A 20,393-nucleotide genomic window follows, 5' to 3' on the forward strand; every position below is an offset into this window, starting at 1 on the left:
TCAACAATGTCTGGTCAAAGCAGTTAGCTTATTTATAACATTGAACAATTAGGAGTGTTTAAAATATTGCCTGAAGCATAAAAGGTTATTCAATGGTGACAGTTTGAACTTGGAATGAACCATTTTCCCGTTATTTCCTGCAAGAAAAAAATGGCCTTGAAACAAATTCGACATTACGAGTACTTCTGCTTCATGTTTAGATTTGCGAAATTTGTCAAGTTTGGACAAATAAGGCCACCAAAACATTAGGAACATGATTCAGTTACAATCTGTGCAGTTCCACAACACCTCATAAACAACCGCAAATAAAACATTTAATCGATTCCATATATTGAATCACTTTGCGTGCTGAAGATTTATTTTAATTAAGCAACAATATGCAGTTTATTTACCAATCTGAGACGGGGTCAAACCCTTTTTGGCCAACTTGAAAATCTGCTCTTTGACGTCATCAGAAGTCAGCTTTAGCCACTGGAAAAAAATATTAAGATACATACTGAACACACACAAACTACAAGGAATGAAATGGTGATTCGTGATAATTTTATAATTACTCTACTAATTTAAATGATTAAATAAACATGTGGTCCAACAATGTATCGATGAGTAAATAGGGTAGCAGACTTGTTAGATGTTCAAAATGTTCCACTTTCTTCCTGCTTAGACCAGATACAAATTTCCCCTATGACAATATATTTTTCCAATCAAAAGAAAAATAAATTATTTGACTCATACTGATTTAGGTGCATGATTGCATTTTTTACGTTACTTTTAGCAGTATCGTGAAATTGCCATAATTTTTTACGATGTACTGTAATTGTAATGTAGGTGCATGAAAGAGTGGGACTCACAGTTGGGACACTGCGTCTGTAAGGTAGAGCTGACTGGGACAAGCCCTTTCTGTTGGGAGGAAAAGAAAACACATTTTGCCATCAAAGCAGTGTAAAAAGACAAATGAGCTCGACTAGCATCGTGGTTGATTTGCTCGCTTATTAAGGACATTCAAAGGCACAAACACACAACGTTAACATTTGACATGTTTTGTTACATACACTACGTTAAAGAAGATGTATGCGTGATAACTATGGGGTATGTGTGCTTTATATGAATCAAACTTTGTCAAATTGAGCATTTCTGCTCCAGGTAAGCATCGGCCAACTACAGTTAGCAAGAAGCTAACAGACGGACGACACCTCCGTCTACCTTATCCATTTCAAGCTTTTAGAGCCGTTTTAAAGCCTCTGAGTTGGCCAATTACCGTTCGTTACAAGCTTATATTAGCTCTTATGTCGTTAAACGCAACATGTAATTAAGAAAATGCAACTTTAAAGGCGAAAATCGGCGTTTACCCGGGAGCGTGCATGCGACCCATGATGGCGGTAGAGGAAGAGAGGCCGCACACGAGCTAGAAAATGGGGCTTTGCGCTTGCGCCGGATGTGACGCATTGACGCACGGATAACGTCACTTAACGTTATTCGCGTGTATCCGTACAGTGCATTACAAAATTTGTTACAATGAAAATTTGTAATTTGTCTCCACTTTGTCGTAAATTAATTTTATTTGGGAAATGTCTGACGAATGTTTCATGTTGCTTTACATTAATTTAGTCATTCGATTATTTCAGTCTTAAAATGTCTTGATCGTAGTTACAGTATTTGCATGACTATTTTGTATTTTTATTGCTATTCTGTGCAACAACGTGAACACTCATTTTCATTTGTTGCACCTCAAAGTTAAAATAATTCAGAATCCACACGTCTCATAAGCTTTGTTTTTTTATTCATTGGTTTTAGTCATTTATGCACATTGAATGAAATTAGGGAGCGTTACCTAGTGCGATAGATTTGGCTTTCGGTAGGATTTAAGGTATGTGCATTATAGTTATAGGTCATTGTATATCGAGAGCAGATTACCAAACCCTTATTTTAACTGATTAAAAAACAACAACTAGACAAACTGACAGCAAACTAACAAGAGAACTACTAACATTTCTGCAACAAAGTGGGGGGAAAAATCAATTTGGTGTCGGGGGGATAATTATTTTTCCGACATTTCATCATGCAGGCAAACCAGACACAACTTCCCATTTGTTCCAAAAACAATTTAATTTGCTTTGGGAAAGAGAGGATTACAGTCCACACACTGATCCATTGATGGGGGAGGTTACAAGTTACCAATTAAGAATAAATAACTGGCCATGTTAACACAAATGCTCTCTTTATACAGACACTAATAGAGTGAACCAATATGGGATTATTATTCATGAAAGTCAGTGTCACTTTTTCATAAATGCTCATCATCATGATGTGAACACACTTGCATGAGGAGGAAAACCTTTATTAACATTTATTGCGAGTTTTCTTGTTCCCTTTTTTCTTTCTGTGTGTGGGTAAAAAGTGCTGATCGGGAAAACCCCTGAACATTCCAAATGAACACATAGGCACTGCAAGTAGTCCCAAACTCCCCTAAAAGTGTGCTATCTTGCCATTAATACCAGCTAGTGTGCAATTAGTGGAAGCCCACCATTACCCTAAAAAAAACACAAATCATTGACATTTCCTGTGTACATCTTTGTGAGGTGGTTATCAAAAAAAAAAAAAAATTTGCAGTAAAGCCGCATTAAGAGATTGTGAGCCATCGCTAAGGCACCTATTAAAGTGGTTAGATTTTGCTGCTCTGTTCGGCTAAATTTGGCACATTTGGGGGGGAAATATTGTAGTGTAATACCTGGAATCTTCTGTCAAACTACCTCAAAAGTATCTGTGATAAAAACAGCAAACTTGACATTTTCGGGAAGAATCCTGTAATTCATTACCCGTAATCTGGTGAGTTTAACGGCCCAATAGTGTCTGCAGTTAAAACGGCAAACTTTGTATTTTCAAGGAGAATCCTGTGGGTTATTCCCTGGCATCTGGTGTGTCAAACTATCCCAAAGTGTCTGCGGTAAAAGCAGCAAACTGTGAACATGTATTAAAAAAAAAAAAAAAAAACCTTGCTCCTAAATCCTTAAAAAATAAACATGTCTATCTCTATATATATTTATATTTACTCTTGTGAAAGTGAGCAATTTTGGTCCTCTAATATCAAAATGTACAAAACATTACAGCTCATTGTTAAAGTTTAGGAGAGACAAAAAAGGAAGCATCGATTGTTTTGTCACAGAAACAATCCAGGTGGCGGCGTTTTTCTTTCTTTTTCTTAGAAGTAGGGCACAGCAGCGAGCTTGTACCACTTGACCGTCTCCTTGCCCAGGTCAAAGTCTTTGAGGCGCAGCGTGATACCGCCCAGGAAGTAGTTCTCACGTAGGGACTCGGCACTCAGCACGCTGAGTTGCAGTTCGCGCAGGCCCAACGTCTCCTTGCTGTAGCCGCTGTACACCAGCTGAGGAGCAAAGTATGTCTTTCGTTACATCTTTGTCAAATCTAATCGGGTTAAGATAAATTCTTCTTCTTTAGATTCTTTCTAACCATCTCGTTGAAGGTCGGGTTCCTGGTTTTCCTTGAGATCTTGGTCTTCCGCTTGGAGGTCTTGTGCGGATCAGGGAGCAGATACGTCTTCACGTACGGGTTGGGATCCGCCCCCTCTTCAGACACCTGAAATTGAACGCGGCGGATATGGTGTGAGCAGAGAAGGAACATGTTCAAGTAGCATGTTGGATGTTGTGATTCTTTACCAGATCTCTGATGTGCATGACCATGATGAAGAGGGTGCTGTTCCTGTACGAGATGGAAAGTTTGACCTCGCCTTCCACGCGGCCCGACGTTGGACTCAACGGGGGGTCTGCAACAGTCCCAACACAAAAGTGTAAGTTGAAGTATCTCAAAGACAAAGAATACATTTCTGAGCCTATGGGAACTATATTGCTAACCAAAACAGCAGCACTGCGCTAAGCACATCTTTCAGATGAATTCAGGTGTGTAGCGTTCCCTTCGCAGTATTAAATAAAGACAATCCAAAATTTGTAATAAACTGTTTAATAGTATTTTTAAAGACGCATTTGTACAAATAATTTGCACTACACGAATAAATATATTTTTTTAATCTGAATAAAGAACTACCATCCGCATCCGCTTACCAGGAGCTCTTTGGGTCGCATCCAAACCTTCCGTCTTGTCATCCCGCGCCACTGGATGAAAGAAGGTGTAGATCAAGTCGCACTAGAAGAGAAGAATGTTATATGACAAGACAACGATAAAGCTGACGCGCATGTGTGCGAATACCTGTGTGACCTCAGCCGAGCAGCTCATCAGTTTGTGGATGTAGTTGTTCAGCTCCAGCTTCCTCTTGGCGGCCACCTCCTTGATGTGGGTGCGGCCCAGCACCATTTTACTTGGGAAGCTGGAGAAGAAAATTAAGTAAAAAAAAGAAAAAAGAAAAAAAATCAATACTCTATCAATCGGCAGTGCATATTTCATCCACATGAGGGAGCTGATTAGCTTTCTACTACCCTCTGTGTTGAGTTCCTCAATATGCCATCATTATCGTACACTAAAGAAGTAATAGTCATACCAAAACTTCAAGGCTATAAATATTAACCCCTGGGCGTTATTTTATTTTGAAATGGCTTGGTCAGAACTAACAAAAAGCCAAAAAATGGTCAAATAACGCCCATTAAATGAGCAAATAAAACAAAAAAAAATTCCCCCGTTACTTTCCGTTTTCTTTATTTCTCTCAATAATCAAATATATAGCAAGCTCTCTGTGTGAAAGCGGCTATGACGACATTTTCATGAGTTTATCTGAATCTTCCAATCTCACATATGTTCTCTGGCTTCCTCCCACAACTTAAAAAAAAAAAAGCCTCTTAAAAATATCCAAGTGAATAGAATGTAAAACGTGGTTTGTGGAGCAATACCTTGGCAGCTTCCAGAGGGGGAAGAGGATAGTGAGTTTGTTGTGGAGCTCCTGAAACTCATCAAAAGTGCGGAAGACAAACTGGGGGTCATTCTGCCCTTCCCTGAGCAACCTCACTACATACGTCTGCAAATGGGGACGAGAGAGAGAAGTATAACTAGTTTAATAATTAAACTGTAAGCCAATCAACACACACACACACACACACAAACAAAACGTACATAGTGCTTGTCAGGGTTGTATCGCTTTTGGAAGGAGAAGATAGAGGCGTGGAGGATTCGGCCCTCCTGCTTCAAGGTGTACGTCTTGGGCGAGAAGGACAGGATGGGCTCGTCGTTAGCCGGCAGACCCGAGAAGCGGAGCTGGGCCAGGTTGTGGATGAAAAAGTTGAACTTGGTGGCCACGCTGCCCAGGCTGGACTCGATCAGTCTGCAGTCATGTTATGAATTTGTTAACAAAAGGAAAAGCAAATGCATAGTTTTCTTCTTGACCTTACGCAACACAGTGACTGACTACTTAAAATATTTTTAGTATTTGCCCGGGTACTGTATATGCTCCCATCTAGGTTGCATTTACACAGCCTGGTTCATTAAGTGAGCCAATTCCAAGAATGGGGTGATAAGGGCCTTTTAGCCTTAGCATGTCATTGCCAAACCCATTCATTGCGTATGAGTGCTAACATCAATAGATGTCCAGAAAAGCACCCGTGCTACTTCCTGGTAGGCTGATAAGCAGCCACTTCCAAATATGGGCAGGCTATGAACACCAAGAAAAGGCCTTATGATGTCAAGCTGGTATTGTTTTTAGACTGCTCTCACATTGTCATGTATTGATAAATACATGACAATGTGAGAGCAATATTGATCAAAACACGACAATGTGAAAGCAGTCTAAAAGCGCATATGGGATATAGTCCATCAATACCAGCTTGACATAATTGAAATAAGATAATCTGTGACGTATACACACCAGTGGCTGATCAAGTAACACAAAAACACCTGCTGCAAATCTTAACCACAGCAAAAGCATAGAAAATTAAATAATGACGATGTCTGTCCATTATTAAATAAAGGAAAATAATGATAGACAGGGGTTAATGGAATAATCTGAAGGTTACAATTATGTGTGTACTTTGTTCCTTGAATTAAATTCAAATGTTTGTCAGGGGTCGACATACCTGGTGAAGAAGATGGTGGCCTCTGCGTCGGTGTTATGCGGCTGCAGCGCGTCATAAACGTACTTCAGGTCCTGAGAGCCGGTCAGCTCCGGAAGCCCCGATGATGTCATCTGAGACAGAATGAAATAAACGCACAGTTCGAGACTTTGTACAATTGTTACCAGGCACAGGAACACAAATGTCATTTTTAAATGATCAGATTCATTAAACCATAAACATGCAATTAACTGGATTGCTGTTGCTACATCATAATGAGCAGCAGCATTCTGTCGCCATTCTGTGTATTCTATAAATAGACCAGACTGTTCCGGGGCGGTGCACAGGAGGCACGATGACTTATTAGTGAGGCAAACTCTGCTCAAGTCGGGAAATGGCTGAGCTACGTTAAAAATGTAACATCCTGTGAAACATGATGAGGAAAGTAATCTTTCTGTGTGTGAGTTTAAAGATTTTATACCAACCAGCCCTTTTAAGATGAACCGTGATAAATATTAAGATTCAAATGATTATTGCACTCATTATAATCCTTTAAAGGGAAACTCACACTCTGCTGTGTATTACAGAACCAAATCACATACTTGCAGCTAACAGCCAAGTGAAAGAGACACGTAAACAGCGCTGCACTTCATGAGCTGGGTTAGCGGGGACGTTACTTTGCTCAAAGGCACCTCGCCATTATAAATGTGATGCATTATTATTATTATTAGCCAGGAAATAGATTAGCATGGCACCTAGTTGCAAGGGAGAACTAGGTGCCATGTTTACATTTTTGTCTGCAGCAGGTCTTTAACTATGATCCCGTGATTCTAAAGCCCAATATTTACGAACAAAATCAAAACCAGAGTTCGTGTCCACTCTGGAAAGCAGGTAATTAGCGCTGAATTATTCCTTGTTGTGTATGTGTGCCTGTAATACGCAAGTAAATGTTTACCAGTGATAGCAGGTTGAGGAAAAGGCCAGAGTTCTTGCGAATGAGGTTGTAGGCCTGGCAGCAGAGGTCAACAAATAGCTGGAAGCGACTGGTGGGACGTTCGCCGCCGTTAATGACGTATGCCATGTCAGAGGTCAGCACAAATGGTGCTCGGTCCCTGGCGGCAGGCAAAACAAAAAAACAAACAAAACAAAAACCCGCATATTTAGCAGACGGAACCAAAATGGCAAGCAAAATTATCCCTTTACTGTTACCTTTTGAAGCTTCCAAACATCTGGGCGTGGCCTAGGAACTTGCCAAAGTCGATGTGGAACATGTGGCCCGTGGAGCGCAGCATGATGTTGTCATTGTGGCGGTCGCAGATGCCCAGCACGTAGGTGGCCACGCAGCAGCCGGCACAAGAGTAGATGAAGTTTTCGGACGCCTGTGGAGTGGGGAAGAGGATTTGAGCAGGAAATAAATATACAAGAGAGTCCAAAAAATAGCTGCGCAACCAGACCATAGTGACAGTGCTTCATTTTTTCTACATTTTAGTACGTTACAGCCACCCTTATTCCAAAATGTAATACATTTTATCAAGCTATTTAAGCTGTCATATGTTTCTTTTTTTTTTTTATATCAATCTACAGAAGCGTGTAAAGCGCAGGAAAATAGCAGAGTCTGGCACATCAGTAAAACATATAGTACACTAGCAAATACACAATAAATTAAGATGTTAATTTATTTACAATACATTTAAAGTTCTATCAACAGTGGTTGAGAATGTTAAAATGCAACTTAAAATTAACAGGTGGTTCAAACAGGAAAGAACAAATAAATTGACATGATTTGAAATGGATTTCCTGATTTGTGCATACCTTCTCATACTCGTCCTCGGCAGGGTTGTACTTGCGTAGCCACTCTGCTAGCGGTTTGTCCTTAAAGGAGCCGGTGACGCCATACTCCACCTGGATCTTTCTCAGGGTGTCAGACGATGGCACCAGCTCCACCATGCCTGCCAACAACACCACCACCACAACCTTTAATCCTTTGGGAGGTGTTGAAAAGGTCTTTTTCACTGCTGGTGACATAACTTGTAAGCATTTGGTACCTTTGTCCTTGCCCGTTGAGATGCATTTGAAGTTCACTATGCGAAGGTCCAGCCCTTCTTGCAACCAGATGCGGTCCATGATGCGGATCATCTGTAGCGCCAACATGTCCTGCCTCAGATCTTCTCCAACCTAACGTGATCATATTTAAGTGAGTAAGGAGGGATTTAGATTGCTGATCCAAGTGCCCAATACAGATCTATTTACTGCTCTAGTTCCATAAACATACCAAGCGGCACATATCAGACTGACACAATACATGAAGCAAACAGCATGTGACAACACACAAGTCAACAATGCAATACATAATACAAATATTCCAAGTTCTATACATTTAAGAGCAAAAACAATTAAAAACAAATAAAAACATTTGGAATTGTGTCACTTGAGCCATGCAAAGTAAAGGCTTTTTCACACTGCACTTAGTGTGCCGCCGTGGAACCCGTTCACTGTATATGTGCTGCGAAGGCGCGAGAATTGAACGCTGTGTCATGTTGCAATGGTTGGTGGCATTTGCTGTCGTGGCGCTGCGAGTTGAAAGATGATCTACTTGAGAGCGGCACCACTGTGACGTCAGAGGGAGTATCCAATTGATGAGCGGCTGGCGGAGTCATTTCAAAGTGTTAACAGCTACATAAACCAACCAGCTGAAAAAGCTTCCAGAAAGCACTTACAAATATGGGCAAGCTTGCATCAAAGCATCGTTCTTGGGCCCTACCCTACCCTACGGTGAACATCAAGAAAGAAAACTGCAGTGTGAAAAGGCCTTTGTGACAAATTCAGGTAACCAGGGGGTGCAGTGTTCTGACCTCAATAGTAACAAAAAACAGTGATGTGATATTGTAAACACTGTTTGACATCCAGCATGTTTCTTCAAATGTGTGCACGTTGTACCTTGAACATAACATTGATCTCCTCTCCTAGTGGGTCAGCGTTAACCAGAGCCAGCTTGAGAGGAACAGCATTGGAGTTGAAGAACGAGCAGGCCTACCCACACAAACAAGTTTGACTTTATTTATTTAACGTTCATACAAAATCCCCTCAAAAATATTCCCTCTGCGTGTTGTGTGTTACTTTGATGTTGAGTTCCTTGGCCACCAGACTGGGGAGGAGAGGAAGTCGGCAGCTACTCCTCTGGAAAAAGTTCTGAACGCTTTCAAGGCCCTCCAGAAGAGCCACCTGAACACACACACACACGCACACACTTGTGACACTGGCAACAATATGTTTAAGCGTGGGCAAAGTATAGCATGTGGGGCCACATACTGCACACTCTATTCCAGCCCAACAAGCATTTATTGTCAAGAAACATTCAATATTTAATTAGAAATAAAAAATAAAAAAAGTGATAGTGGTTATTTAAATGTTCTATTGTTATGTTCATTTATTTTCTATTAATTTCTAATTAGATACCAGTAATTAATTTATTGTACAACAAAATCTTGCTCAAACAAACCCTTATAAAAATCTAACCCTTAAATTATTTGATTAAATATGGTAATTGGTTAATCAATTTACTTCAAATAATGAAAAATGAATAATTATTAATAATAATAAATCCCAAAAATATATATATTTTTTTTAAATTCATATATTATTTAAGTAAGTAGTTAATTGTAAATAAATTAATACAATTAAATTATGGGAATACCTTATTTTATTACTGAAATCAGGGACTTTATAGACAAAAATTAAAAAACAAAAAATGACTCCAACTCTTAATGACCTCGCCCATCTATCCATTTTAAAAAGCAAACATGACCTTAGCAATAAAACAGCAGAAACTAAAGTCAGGCCCAAACAATTTTATGTGATTCCGCATTGTACTACTTAAGTCGTTCCACTGTCTTAACGAAAGGCAAACGGACAAGGCACACTTACCTGTCTTGTGGACCCGCCGGCCTGTCTCACCCTCTCGGCCACGGCTCCGAGGAGTGTGACCAGCTGGGTTTGTTTCTCCAGCTCGGCACGCAGTTTGGTCCCGCACAAGCACAGCAGGGCGCCAAGCACGCGCTCGTAACGCCGCCCCCACGCCGCATCCTGCACTGCGTCCTTGAGCAACCTGTCAACATCACATTTAAGAAGAGACGACACTACTTTTAAGCCTCAATAACGTACATGTATACCAAAGTGTGGTATACTGACTATCAGGCCAAATTTGAGCAGCACTTTGACTTTATATTTAATTTAGTTTATTTAATTTTAGTGTATTTTGGTCATATGGTCTATTTACTGTATTATTTGCATCATTTCATTGTCTAAAAAATGTTATTTTTGGGGGATAAAAAGAAAATATTGGCAAACTATTAGTACAATACAAACATAGTATAATAAATACATTGCACAATTTTTGGCGACGTTTGTTGTAGACATTCTAGAATAATGTTAAAGATATCATGAGATGTGAGCTCCCAGTCCCGTAGTTACCGTATATATATATAAAAAAAAGCATTTTAAGAAAAATAATGTTTGGTATTGGTTTTAATTGGACCGTATTTTTATTAATGGGAGTTGTAGTTTTATGAGCTCACCAGTAGAGGTAGTGTGCAATGTTGATGTTGCCAAGCGCCCTGGAAAGCAGCAGCATGACGAGGGCGCTCTTGAGGTGACAATCGAACTTTAAAGCCTGTGAGGGAGGACAATGAAAGAATGTGAGGTGATAAGTTGTTTACTCAACTCAACTTTATTTATAAAGCACTTTAAAACAAGCATTGCTGTATACAAAGTGCTGTACATGGAACAAAAATTGGTCATGCAGTAAAGATAAGTAAAACAAGAAAAGAAGTAAGTACATAAACTTGATATCAATAAGAGGATGCAGGTTGTGTGTCAACAGCTGTACCTGCACCAACTGTGGAAGGTAGTCAGCCAGCTCGTCATCAGTACTCTTCTCAACCCAGCTGACAGCCACCCGCCTCACCTCTGTGTCAGCAAACCTGCACACACGCACACATTTGATGACTTCACACAAACACACATACGAGGTACAAATGGCAAAACGGCGCATACTTGGAGTCGAGCAGTTCCAGAGCTGTGACGGGCGGCAGCGTGGGCCAGTGGTGAAGCAATGAGTGGATGTGAGCCATGCTGGCCCAGTCCCAACTGGGGGCACTGGCCAGTACCTTGGGCAAGCTGCTGGGATGATCCCTCCGGCAGTGGAGCCGGTGGTCCCAGAGCAGTTGGTGGTCAGCTCGCCTTAGACTGCAGCGGGAGGGAAACATGTTATTAGGGACCATATTACAAGTTTAGCTGCAGTTCTCCTTTTTGGAGAGATTTTAAAACTTGGAATGAGTTAACTGATCCTCCGTGGGCCAATGAATGATTCAAGACTAGTGTGACTTCACCATATAATAGCAAGCTGCAATGGCCAAGAATGGAGTCTGACAGCATTCATTTTGAGGATTTGATGTTACTTTTACGATGACACGATGCACTCGTCTACAGCTGACCTCTCTGTATAAACTATATGCTGCTCCCCAGGGATCAGGCGAGCACCAAAACACAAAGAGGGCAAACACAAAAGCCTTGTGCCCACACGGGCCGGAGACACGAATGAGAAAGAAGTGGTCGCGGTTGGCGAGGGCCCGATAAGAGAGCGCTCTGTGTTCGAGTGCCAGTCGTGGTTTTGGGCGGTGGGGAGGAGATTTGGCTGGGACTGGATCAGTAAGAAAACACAAAACAGGAATGTGTGCGTGACTAACTTGACATAGTGTACATACATGTTCCTCCATTTTAAGTTGTTATTATGTTAAGCCCCATTTCCTTTACCCAAAATTGGACGCTCGGCTGCAGATTTTCTCCAGTTTGCGTCTGAGGTCAGGATCAAGCTCTTCCATTGGGTTGGGCTCCGGACTGGGTGGTTCCTGAGGTCCCACATACAAAACATCCAGTGCAGAGTTGGGGAAATCCACCTGTTGGCAACACCATTCAAGTTATTCTTAAGCTGTATTCAAACTGACACACATAAATAAAAATCATTAGTAAAATTAAGTATAGTTTATTAATACACATTTAAAATGTTTTCATTAAATAATTTATTGGTTAATTTATTATAATATGAACAGTACAATAATATTATTATTAGGGGGTGTCAGACGATGAACATTTTTAACTTCAATAATTAACTCAAGATTAGTCGCAAATTTTATCTGTTCTAAATGTGCAATAAAATGTATTATTTTTTATATTTCATACTCTTGTTAACAAAAGTGGCAAAAAATGTTAAATAGAAATATGGCTGCATCTTTTAGTCATTGATACAGTAATTTCATAATAATTTATAAAATTTAGTTAAAATTAAAAAGGTGTACTGTACTGTAAAAAACAAGTATGATATTGATTTGTGTCTAGGTAATTTTTCTGCCACTAGATGGCATAATTGCGATTGTTAGACGATGACAGCTCGGTGCATTTTTCTTTTCATATTAAGAGCTATCTAATCTTTAACTTGACGCAACTTGTGAAATTCTGCACATTTTCTAAATTGTAAAAATACAACTTGAACCCAGTCTCCACAAATTAAAAAATTGGTGGCGTTAAAGGAACTTTAAATTAACACACTAATTTTGGCACCCCTAATTATTATTAAAATTAATTATTTTACATTTTGGATCTGGCCCACCTATCTGAGTGTCTGTTTTGAAAAAATCAAAATGTGGCTCTTGAGCACAAGTTTACCCACCTCTGCTACATGAAATATAATGGCAACTACAATGTCGACTACCTCCTCTCCAAAATCTCTTAAAGCAACTCGCGCACATAACTAATCTTACTCACCTGCAGTACAATTCTTTCTGCAAGCATCTTTTTGCGGCCGCCTGCAGGGCCAGCAGCAGCTCCCTGTAGTGACGCCCATAAACACAACAGCCTCGTGCCCCTGGCGAGAACCCTGTGAAGCACAGCCAGTCTCAAATCACCTGCATGTGCAGGAATTGGGACAAGACTAATTATTTCCTACCGTCTGAAGTCAAATAGCGGCATCGACACTTTGCCCAGCATCTCCGGGGCCTTCCTCTGTTTGTTGGAGTCCGGGGAGCCTCCAGCGTTCTGGTTGAGCACGCCGTACAGAGTCAGGCCGAGGATGGACTCCAGCGGAAGTACCGCCACGGCGATGGGGAAATTGATCCTTGAAGGAAGAGATGAAGATGATGTGGTCGTTGTCATGGAGAGAAATGGGATATAAACACAGGAAATACACGGGATTCATCACTTACAGTTCGTCCCATTTTATGTGGTAGAAGGAGCTCTTGTATGTGCCCACGCGCTTTGACTGCACCGGCTTGAAGAGGTTCTTGCCATTGTGGGTGAGGGAACACACCAGGAAGTATTTCTCATAACTGTAATGCATGCACGACAAAGAACTGACATTATTGGACATTAATTGGTAGCTTTTGTTGCATCTCATTTATGTGCCTTAAGCAGAAGCAAAGTTTGTCTTTAACACACCATTTAGCCGTCAGTGACAACAATGATGCCTAAATGCTAAAAGACCTCAACATCCACACAAAGGCTCCTTTTGTTTCTCTTAAGACATCCGTGTGTGTGCCCACGCGCACCTGAGAACAAGTCTAATTTTAATACACGTGTGTGGGTGCAACAACCTGCAGAGTGGAATTCTGTAAATTGCAGTTGATTGCAGTTTCATCAACTAGACAAAAAGCATACAGGGGCTATACATTGTTTTCATTTTACTACATTTATTAAACATAAATTGATCTTTGAAATGCAGGAAATTTCCTCCATCCACAATGCATTCCTCAAACCTTTGAAGTTAGCATTTCTAATCATGGTTTAGGGTTTTAACTAGAGATAGATTTTGAGTAAAAGGGAAAAAATATATTGGCGTCAATTTTAACAAATATAAATTCCAACTCTTAAATTTGTTGAAATTTCTTTAAGCATAATGCTTATTGAACAACTTTTCAGATTTGCAACATGTTGAATTTTCTTTTTTTAAATCTTAGACAATAGACATCTTTCTTTAACATTCTAACAAAGAGTTCAGGGAGCTCCCTCGGTTATCAGTATGTCTTAAAAGGTTAAATGAAAATGTAAACAATTAAATACCATAGCTCCCTATTATTTTCCTAAATTTAAATCTCAAACAGTGTTACAAACAAGCATTTATATTTATGTGAACATTTGTGCCATATGTGTTGGCGGCTCCGTCACTTGCCCGGGCCTTCCCTGTGGCCGCACCAGATGGATGACATACAAGCCAAACGCACGCACATCGTGAACTCAACAAGAGAGAATTGCATGACAAAAATGTCTGGCTACTCATAAGTGGATGGAAAAACAGCAATGTTTGCCACCGGTTTAAAATAGAGCCGGGCACGGAGTATGGAGAAGCCGGTTATTAGGAGGAAAATTGCTACCGAGTGATGGAATAGCACAAAAAAAGTATACAAATTGACATGGTTAGTAGAGCAGTGATTCTCAACCACTGTGCCGTGACAGATCATCAGGTGTGTCGTGGTAAATTATCCTATTCCACCTAATTGGATTGTAATTATTTCTTTACTACAAATAATGTATCTTTGTTCATCCAGCAAATGTATAGTAACAGTCAGAGGATTAAATGCTTTTCCATTAGATTACAAACGCTAGAAGACAAAAGATACATTATTATACTAGCTTTAAACAGATTTCACACTGAGTAGATACATTTGAGAGTACATTTAAATGATCATTATTTGAGAACAGATCGTTTTTAATAACATTTTTGTTTGGTGGAGCACTAAGAATTTTTTGGAAATGTGTCTCAATAAGGATTGGGAAACACTGGATTCAGGTCAATTGTCTAATCGGATTTCCATTCTGTGACATCACACTTGCCGCAAAGGTACTACTGGTTTTGTGGTTACGGATGCGCGACAAGAGCTAGGAATGGAAAATTTGTCCCTGTTCGCTCCAGGCACGCACGCACGCAGGAGATATGGCCAGGTTGTAATCCGACACGGCTGTGGAAAAACAAGCCGTGTAGGGACACACTTTTGTTTCTGTTTTGACAATAGACGGCAGTAGCAGATCAAACGCTTTTTTCCTCCCATCATTCAGAATTATTGATCTGATGCATATACCAGTTATGCTGTATTAAATCCATACAGTACAATTGCATCTGTGTTTACCTGCTGACCCAGTTGGCCGGGATGCCGTGCAGGGCAAAGAGGGTGAACTTGAGGTGATCCGTAGTTCCGGAGGCTTCTTTGCTGCTCCGCAGCTCCTCCGCCGTTTTTCCATTAAACGAAGGTGAGCAGACGGAGGTGGACGGCGCGCAGAAAGAGCGCAGGTAGAGCTTGGCCAAGTCGTACACGGCCTGGGTGAGCAGCGCCATGCTCTCGTCCACTGGGCTGGCATGACCTGATGACGAGTCAAATTTTTTTTTTCAAGGTACCGGTAATCATGCTGTGGCTGTTTTACGATAAGGAAATAGAAATTGTAAAAATTTGGAGAGAAAAAATGTGAACAGAAAATTGCCTTTAATTTTAGAGAAAAGAAAGAAAAATACTACATTGGGATATATAGATTTTTATTTATCAAAAGTACTCTTCTGTAGTAAATGTATATAAAATGTGTTTCACTTCTATTTCAGTTAAACCTTCACAAAAGTCTAAACAACACTGAGTGTCATTATAACTATAAATACTAACGGCACACTTAAATGCAGTTTTAGAGGCCTTTATAGCTCTTACCATTTGCTGTCTGCCCAGATGACGTTGACCCCATCTGAAAGGTAAGGCACAAAAATCGTCAAGGTGCATATACACATGAACAACCATGAAGTGGAGTGCAAGTTTTAAAGCCCACCATTGGCGAGCGCGTCCTGGGCAGGTTAGCGGAATGTCGCAGCCTTTTGGCAGCCTCGGCGATAGCCTGAGTCTCCACCTCATCCAGAGCGCAGCAGAAGTTCTTCACCGTCTGCACCACCCGGTCCACAGTCTTGTACTGGGTACTCTGAATTTAGAGATGCAGGGTGTGTTGTACTAAGGCGTGCGAACAACCATGGCATAGTGCCACAGTGAAATGGATTCTCACATAAAGAATCAAAAATATATTTTGTTCAACGTTCATTTTCATCCCAGATTTGCAGCACTACCTCATTTTGTAGGCAGATGTTGACTTGGTTGTGATAACCCTCCAGGTAGTCGATCAGCCCTTGTCTGCAGGTACACGTACAGTGTAAGAATTACGGTTTTAAAAAAACATTTCCCACTCAAGGCTAAAGAAAACAGACATAAAGCATAAAGATAGTAATTCTTGAGAAAAGGCACAGCTATAACATTGGTGAAATCAATGAACAGGGAACTAATGAGTTTGGACTGATTTTGTTACTTTGAACAGTTCCCTTAAAATGCGCTTCGCATACAATATACAAAAATATTTTTTAGAAGCCAAGTTGATGTGGTCACTGGCTTTGAGCAGGGCTTTCCAAAGTGTGGGGACAACCCTTACTTAATTCCTTATTCTAATTAATTAAGTGGGGTACCGTACCACACAACATACACGTGTAAGAACACCTTTAATTTCCTTTCAGAATCAAGATTTTCTATGGAAGACTATGCTACAAAATACTCCCACAAGTGTGGGTCATTGATAGCAAACAAGATTTGTTAATTAGTAAACGCAAAAAAAGCAGTTTTCTTAACAAATTTATTAAATAACATTTTGCACAAATAAGTAGGTATGTGAAAAAGACAGACAACTTGTTCATTCCAGGCCTAGCAGACATGTTGCTATCCATAAAAGTCCTGGAGGTCATAGAAAATACTAGATGTAGTCATTTTTGTTGTGGAATGCATTCATTTTTCTAAGGATTTTGTAATTTATGCATTCTGTATAAACAACTTTACTTTCATGTTGCGAGTTAAGTGCATATTCTAGAAAAAAAAACATTTTGTCAAAATGTATATTTTTCATTGAGACGTTGAATAAAATCTTTATACACTGAGCACTGTAGCTATATCCAGGCCTGATTTGAGCATTTGTCCTCTCTTCCAATTACAGTCATGAAATTCCTGACTGTTGGATGTCTATCCTGATATGTTATCCTGACTGATTATCCTGTGGTGTAGGGTGTGTTAAAATGTGATTTTTCCTTCCCAAGGTTCTCTGAAAATGGCCGTAAATGTTAAACCTGTTCAACATTTTAATTATACTACTGGAAGAGTACATTTGACCTTCTCCAACTATCCATCCCACACACTATAAAGAGCTGTAAGCTCAGCTTTTCCAACTTTAACTCTGTGTTAAGAAAAATCGCTACGTTAAATTATATTGAGAGTATTTTTTCAGATTTTTTTTTCTCAAGCTCCTGAGCCTACCATGAAGTCCTCTGGCGCCTGCCAGTGAACCCCAACATTGGAAAACTGTTGCCTTAAAGTTGACACAAAATATGTTGGAACAGCTTCCATGATGCTGTAGCTCATTTATCCAACATATTCAAGCATAATTGTATTCCCAAACTATTTTGCCCCATTCCAAGCTTTCCCATGTTTACATCATCCTCTCACTTACACTAGTTTAGGGCCCTTCTTACCTAGTGGCGGTCTCCTTAAACGGTCGCTCCACGTAACTTAGGTGTCTCTCCAAATTCATGGACGCGTTGTCATCATCCACCTGAGTTGGGACGAAAAAACAGGAGAGATGAAGTTGTGGATTGTAGAAAAAAATAAAACAGACGAGTGAGCAGGATCGCCGGATTGAAAATGAGGATGAATGGCAAGCCTGGGAGAGACGTTAAAGAGGACATTTCAGTGGACATGGAAATGACTTACAGTGCGAGCCAAGTCCCGTCTCATGGTGGAGTGAGAGAGAAGCTGTAATGTGATCTCATTCTCCCACTTTCTGCAGTTCTGGACGTACTCATGGCTGCCCAGGCTGTGTTTACTGTGACGTGGGACAACACAGATGCAAGGTTATACGCTTAGCATAATAATGAATGGGTGCTTATAATCGAGGAGGGAACGCCATGAGAAAAAACGCCAATGAAAGTCCACCGTCACTTGAAAAGAGCTCACTTCTGTAGCACTTCCTCCCGGCCGCACACTTTGAGGAGGTAGCTGGAGAAGTCCACCTGGTCCAGGTCGTCATGGACCCAGCAGAGGGTTTGACTGATCAGGAGCTCCACTGGAGAATTCACTGTTGGTTGAAAACGAGCGAGTGATGAGCGGATGATGGGAAATGAAGCGGCAACGCGGGAGGAAATGATTTACAAAAGACAAGAATATTGGATCCTTGTAACTTTTTGGTGAATTATTTTATTGTTAATTGTACTCTCTACGGTGAACAGATGAGCGAGAACGCTCGCTGGTTGATTATGTACGTAGGCGACACGCGCAAACGGGTCAGTCAGGTTTGCCTCTTGGTGCCATTTTGTTTGTTTACACAAGTACTTAAGGCCCAAAAGGGGTAGTTCCTTTACATTTAACAGATATGAGACTTAACCTTACCACTAGGATGTCTACCTATTGTTTAAGTCCCCTCTCTCAAGTGTAAAAAGCATAGAGTGCTTATGTTACTAGTTTGGTTGGTTAGCTGGAAGGACTTGGCAAGAAAATTACTGTTATGCTGTTTTTAACAATGTGACCCATGGGCTGGGTCAAGAATTTTTTATTTTTTTAATGTGCATTAGTGCCGCCAAAAGTACTGATCTCTCCAATTAATGAGTCAGGTGGCAGGCATGTTTAGGGTGTTTGTCCTGCCTTGGCGGAGGCCTCACTTTTACTTTCATACTGGAATGCACGAGGAAATCCAGAAGATTTCCGGTGGAATACATTGTGGTCTGCCATGTTTTTCTAGTTATCTTTATAAAGGCAAAATTTGTCATACAGTTCTTGCAATAGATTGCTGCTTGAACCGTGCATGCGTTTCCGATGTTCTGAATGATTAACATACACATTTCCTTATAACCTGCTAATGGACGTCATGTTTTGAATGAGCTCAAAAAAACAAATCAAACTTGTTCTCTGTTCAAAGTAAAAACAGCATCAAGTGTGTTGAAAGGTATTAGTGGCATAGGCTAAAACGGAGTGTAGTTTGTTGACACAAAAAAAAAGCTTATTTTGGTACGTTAGCGTCTTTGAAAGTGGCTGTGTTAGTGTATGGATGGGAAGACGGATAAGGCTCTTCGCCCAAAAGAAAGTGCGTTACTAAGTGAGACATTCACAGAGATGGAGACCACCTCGGATCCAGTAATAACAGCCCTCCACCCAGCAGAGGAATGGAGGCTATTTCTTTCCAGTCCAGAATTGTAGCTCAGTCATTGTTAGACATCATGGTAAGCGCTAGGCAGGTTTTTAAGCTGTGCCACACTTTGGTGAGCCCCTATGAGCTAGCGAGAGAAATCCAAGAAAAGGGGCACTATTGAGGAGATTGATTCTCAGAAAACTGATGACAATGGAACGTAAGGTTCAAGCGTAAGTGCATCTCTACTGAATTGGTGTCATTTTGTCCCACGATTCCGTACCTTTCTGCACCGCCATTGATTAAACTGTACCATTGCACCAAAATCTTATCACACAAGTTCAAAGTGCTTTAAGACATAATCTAAAAGAATGCGCTGAAAATTGCAGAATTCATCACAAGATGAATAGAACATAAAATGATTCAGCACTTCTGAATGCACTCTACCATAAATGTCATAAAGGTAGAGGAAAAAGAGGTAGTACATCATCCGAAGTCAGCATGCCCAGGATGACAAAGTGCAGTAAGGGAAGCTGGGAAAGTGCTTTTTTAGGAAGTTGGGAAAGAAGGAAGCTTTGTCTTCTTGAGCAAGGGAAGAGTAGGTCAGTCGGCCAGATGCAACACATGATGGTGCTTAAAGTCTATGACTGGAAATCAGTTGTCAGCGGGATTAACTGTATGCTCTGCACACACGGCAAGCTAACAACGGCTGAATGTTTATTTTTTAAGCGCCAGAAAGACACAGGTGGTGTTATTCAAGCCTATGTTTTTAGATTTGTGAGGTACCTCACGCATAACAAGGAAACCTCAGCCGTTGTTATTTTTATTGTGGTTAATGACTTGAGAGACAGATTACAAATAGCCAATGCATGTATTCATTAGTGCTGGCAAAATGAAGCTTCATGAAGCATTTGCGATACTTTTTGACTCCTCTAGATGGTGCTCTTGGTTTAAAAAATAAAGGCAAGTGCAATATAAATTGAATACATTTGCATTGCATCTTTAAATCATGAGTGCCATCTTGAGGAGTCAAAAAGTATTGCAAGTGCTTCATGAAGCTTCATTTTCCCATCACTAGTATTCATGGCTGCCAACTGTGGCAGGTAACTTCCTGATTGGCTATTATTGTGTTTCAGGTCACAATCACAAAGTATGTGA

General features: G+C 40.5%; 2 protein-coding genes across 4 annotated transcripts in view; both read right to left on the reverse strand.

The window, feature by feature from the left end:
- Positions 1-1,464, reverse strand: part of rps13 (ribosomal protein S13) — a 2,561-nt gene extending 1,097 nt beyond the window's left edge. Inside the window, exons 1-3 of the mRNA XM_077569542.1 lie at positions 1,350-1,464; positions 852-900; positions 393-471 (exon numbers count right to left, since the gene is read on the reverse strand). Of these exons, the coding sequence (XP_077425668.1) occupies positions 393-471; positions 852-900; positions 1,350-1,372 (151 nt within the window). The 5' untranslated portion in view covers positions 1,373-1,464. The remainder of the gene's footprint in view (positions 1-392; positions 472-851; positions 901-1,349) is intronic.
- A 623-nt stretch (positions 1,465-2,087) lies between these two features.
- Positions 2,088-20,393, reverse strand: part of pik3c2a (phosphatidylinositol-4-phosphate 3-kinase, catalytic subunit type 2 alpha) — a 32,059-nt gene continuing 13,753 nt past the window's right edge. For all 3 annotated transcript variants that reach the window (XM_077567542.1, XM_077567543.1, XM_077567544.1), the window contains 29 exons: positions 18,071-18,191; positions 17,828-17,939; positions 17,590-17,669; positions 16,150-16,213; positions 15,861-16,007; positions 15,746-15,779; positions 15,182-15,413; positions 13,265-13,387; positions 13,009-13,176; positions 12,828-12,939; positions 11,820-11,962; positions 11,061-11,252; positions 10,894-10,987; positions 10,583-10,677; positions 9,933-10,113; positions 9,126-9,230; positions 8,946-9,038; positions 8,054-8,183; positions 7,821-7,957; positions 7,218-7,387; positions 6,964-7,120; positions 6,033-6,142; positions 5,077-5,284; positions 4,857-4,981; positions 4,222-4,339; positions 4,077-4,158; positions 3,675-3,781; positions 3,469-3,594; positions 2,088-3,382 (listed from right to left, as the gene is read on the reverse strand). In XM_077567542.1, the coding sequence (XP_077423668.1) occupies positions 3,200-3,382; positions 3,469-3,594; positions 3,675-3,781; positions 4,077-4,158; positions 4,222-4,339; positions 4,857-4,981; positions 5,077-5,284; positions 6,033-6,142; positions 6,964-7,120; positions 7,218-7,387; positions 7,821-7,957; positions 8,054-8,183; positions 8,946-9,038; positions 9,126-9,230; positions 9,933-10,113; positions 10,583-10,677; positions 10,894-10,987; positions 11,061-11,252; positions 11,820-11,962; positions 12,828-12,939; positions 13,009-13,176; positions 13,265-13,387; positions 15,182-15,413; positions 15,746-15,779; positions 15,861-16,007; positions 16,150-16,213; positions 17,590-17,669; positions 17,828-17,939; positions 18,071-18,191 (3,749 nt within the window). In that variant the 3' untranslated portion in view covers positions 2,088-3,199. The remainder of the gene's footprint in view (positions 3,383-3,468; positions 3,595-3,674; positions 3,782-4,076; positions 4,159-4,221; positions 4,340-4,856; positions 4,982-5,076; positions 5,285-6,032; positions 6,143-6,963; positions 7,121-7,217; positions 7,388-7,820; positions 7,958-8,053; positions 8,184-8,945; positions 9,039-9,125; positions 9,231-9,932; positions 10,114-10,582; positions 10,678-10,893; positions 10,988-11,060; positions 11,253-11,819; positions 11,963-12,827; positions 12,940-13,008; positions 13,177-13,264; positions 13,388-15,181; positions 15,414-15,745; positions 15,780-15,860; positions 16,008-16,149; positions 16,214-17,589; positions 17,670-17,827; positions 17,940-18,070; positions 18,192-20,393) is intronic.

This window comes from Vanacampus margaritifer, chromosome 6 (assembly GCF_051991255.1).
Source record: "Vanacampus margaritifer isolate UIUO_Vmar chromosome 6, RoL_Vmar_1.0, whole genome shotgun sequence".
Lineage (NCBI taxonomy): Eukaryota > Metazoa > Chordata > Actinopteri > Syngnathiformes > Syngnathidae > Vanacampus > Vanacampus margaritifer.